The sequence below is a fragment of the Seriola lalandi genome, unplaced genomic scaffold, assembly GCF_002814215.2.
Source record: "Seriola lalandi dorsalis isolate HSWRI2012SDOR001 ecotype SW California unplaced genomic scaffold, Sedor1 jcf7180002054016, whole genome shotgun sequence".
In the NCBI taxonomy this organism is placed as follows: Eukaryota; Metazoa; Chordata; class Actinopteri; order Carangiformes; family Carangidae; genus Seriola; species Seriola lalandi.
The window spans coordinates 6,379-9,028 of record NW_019524569.1 but is presented as its reverse complement, the minus strand read 5'-3'; the positions used below and the strand labels follow the sequence as shown (position 1 = coordinate 9,028).

At 39.0% G+C, this 2,650-nt stretch overlaps 1 protein-coding gene across 2 annotated transcripts in view; it reads right to left on the bottom strand.

Moving 5' to 3' along the window:
* Nucleotides 1-2,262, bottom strand: part of LOC111652525 (uncharacterized) — a 6,520-nt gene extending 4,258 nt beyond the window's left edge. Inside the window, exons 1-2 of one of the 2 annotated variants that reach the window (XM_023402809.2) lie at nt 2,173-2,262; nt 1,300-1,360 (exon numbers count right to left, since the gene is read on the bottom strand). In XM_023402809.2, coding sequence (XP_023258577.1) covers nt 1,300-1,310 — 11 coding nt within the window. In that variant the 5' untranslated portion in view covers nt 1,311-1,360; nt 2,173-2,262. Of the gene's footprint in view, nt 1-1,299; nt 1,361-1,901; nt 1,924-2,172 lie in introns of those variants that run through there. The other variant, XM_087173056.1, reaches the window with a different exon arrangement.
* Nucleotides 2,263-2,650: the final 388 nt, after the last annotated feature.

The window sequence follows — 2,650 nt, the reverse complement described above, 5'->3', positions numbered from 1 at the left end:
GGGGGGGTGTTCTGAAAGGGGGAAAAATGGGTGAAATGTATCCTCACTAAAGGAAATGTGTTGTATCTTGATAACCCAATAAAAAATATATATGGAAAGAAAAAAAATGGGAGCTCTTTGCCACTAGCATGTTTTCTTTACTGTCTTACTACTCCAGTCCATCCGGTGGGACAGAGTGGCCTGTGGAGTAATAGGCTACTCCCACCCCAAGGAATTTTGGTGAGAGGTCCACCTTTTGGCAGGGGTACCAATCTGTGCTTTTACCACTCTCTCTGCTCCCATTCATCCTCCAACCCCCCCTGCCATCCCCAGACTGATCCTTCAACACCGAACCTCTTTCCCTGTTTACCCAAGTCTTCGATGGATAACCCCACTGGTGACTGAAATCTCTCCCCTGATCAAGGTCAATAGTCCAGCTGTAGCTAATGGAGGTTTTTAGGCTTTGAGAACACCACCTGGCACAGACCAAGAGTATTAATGGAGGTGTACTTCTGAAGGTGAGGGAGATTTCAGGATTGTTTGGAGATTTATCTGTTGAGAGATTGTTTTCTACTATCACTCAGTTTCGGGGATTTTTCATCTAGCATATACTTGAATATAGCTGTGAATCTGTAGTGTCTTTTGATTCTTCTTCTTTTACATTTCTAACTTTTAAATTTAGTTTTTGATCATTTTTAATCTCATTTAATAGTTTTTTATTTTGATTAAGTTTAATTTCATGTTATTGTTTTATCTTTAATCAAATTTTAGATTGAATATTTTACATATTCAAAGATTTTGTAATCTGCTTGCTGTGTCGAATAAAGATCATCAGTAGATCATCTTAATCTACTGAAAATAATCTTTTTCATCCTTTTGGTCCTGTCCATCCATCGATCCAAGGCTTCTTCAACTATTTTCCAGTAAGGCCCCTTGTTTTCTAGCTATTCTCTAATATGTTAGATATGCTAATGTGGCTCCTTAGGAGAGGGTATAGTGTGAACTGTCAGCACAAGAGCCGCTGCAGCTGTGGTTAAGCTTAAAATGAGGAATTTAATGTTTTGAAATCAAAAAACAAAATAATTAAGAGTTAGCAGGTCAACAGACTCCCAGTTCGGTGTTGGGGTTAGTCTGTCCAACTAATCAGCCTAAACATGAACTTTCTCACTTATTATGTTTAACATGTATCATGAAGCAACATGAGATGTTTTTCATCAAGACTGTATGAAAATGAAGTTTATACATTATATGATTATATATAATATAATCATGACTTTGTCTAAGGACTTTATTGCTTTAAAGGTTAATTATGTTACTCACAGTGTAGCCATGGTGATGCCGGATGCAGACAGCTGTGAGGATCAAACAGATGTGATGGTGTCTGGAAGATATTAAAAATATATCAGGAAAGCTTCATCACAGCTTCATTCATCTGTAACAAACATAAGTTACACAATCAAAAGATTCAACAAAATTATAACATCTATCATCCAGATGTTAAAGGATCATTTCACGTGTACGTCTTACACACCTGTACAGTGCTCATTATGCTGATTTTAGTCTAATGAGTCTAATTAGTTATGTATCTGAAAATCTAAAAACAGAATGAAGAACCACTGGTGTGCGGTTCACCCACTGCAGTGTAACCTCTCACATGCACACACTGATCCGTTTGCTGAGTTCAATTGTTTAATAAATATTATTTGTCTGCTTTAGGATCTTAAAAAAAGTTAACATGCAGCTTTACTGACTATGATCTTTTTGCCTGCTTTTATTTCTTCTTTTTTTGTCTTAGCCAAAATTCTTTTAATGGACTCCAGACTGTTCAGAACTCTGCCAGAACCAGAACCAAGGGGAGAGGCTTTTAAGTCTCTACATGCCTCTCTCCCTGCTGTATGTAAGATAAAATAGATAAGATGCACCTTTATTTGATGTTGATAAAAGCTCAGATTAAGTAACCAGCAGTTTTCTGTGTCCAGTCTCTGATAGAAACAAACTGAAACCAGCAGCTGTGAGTAAGGAGGGAAAGTTCTAAAGATTAGGATTTGGAAAATGATCAGCAGGAAAAACAAACCTGGTGAAATGATGAAAGAAATGTTCAGTTTCTCTCATGTTTAAGCATCATTAAAGAGTGACTAAAGTCTGTCTGAAAACTTTCCCTTTAAACTTTGTTAAAGTTTTCAGAGATCTTACCTGTGCTGCTGGTTCAGGAAGCTCTGTGATGCTGAGGAGGAGGAAGAGCAGAGAGGAGTCAGTGTTCACAGGTTTTATATCAGAAGGGGCGGGCTCTCTGTGGTCACATGATTTCACTGAAACTATTTAAAGAGAAGTCAAACGAACAGTTCGACTGTTTTCTGACTGACACACAGCCACGCCAACCACAGGTAACAGACTGTAGCCTACTATTGTAGCTTGGTACAACACACCCATAATGCCGGTTGGTCAGTGCTGAAATGAGCGGAACGGATGGTCAAATTCAGACTAAAATGCTCCATCTGGATTTTGTGTGCAGCTTTACACAAGAGCCTTGGGCTGGGCTCCAGGGAAAACCCCTGGATCACCTGGCACCATTGGGGTGACTGTCTGTGGTGTAGTAGACCTAAGGCTGTGAGTCTTTTGTGGAGGCACAGGTGACGTAGTAAAAGGCTGAAGGTGAAGAAATGAAGCCAAG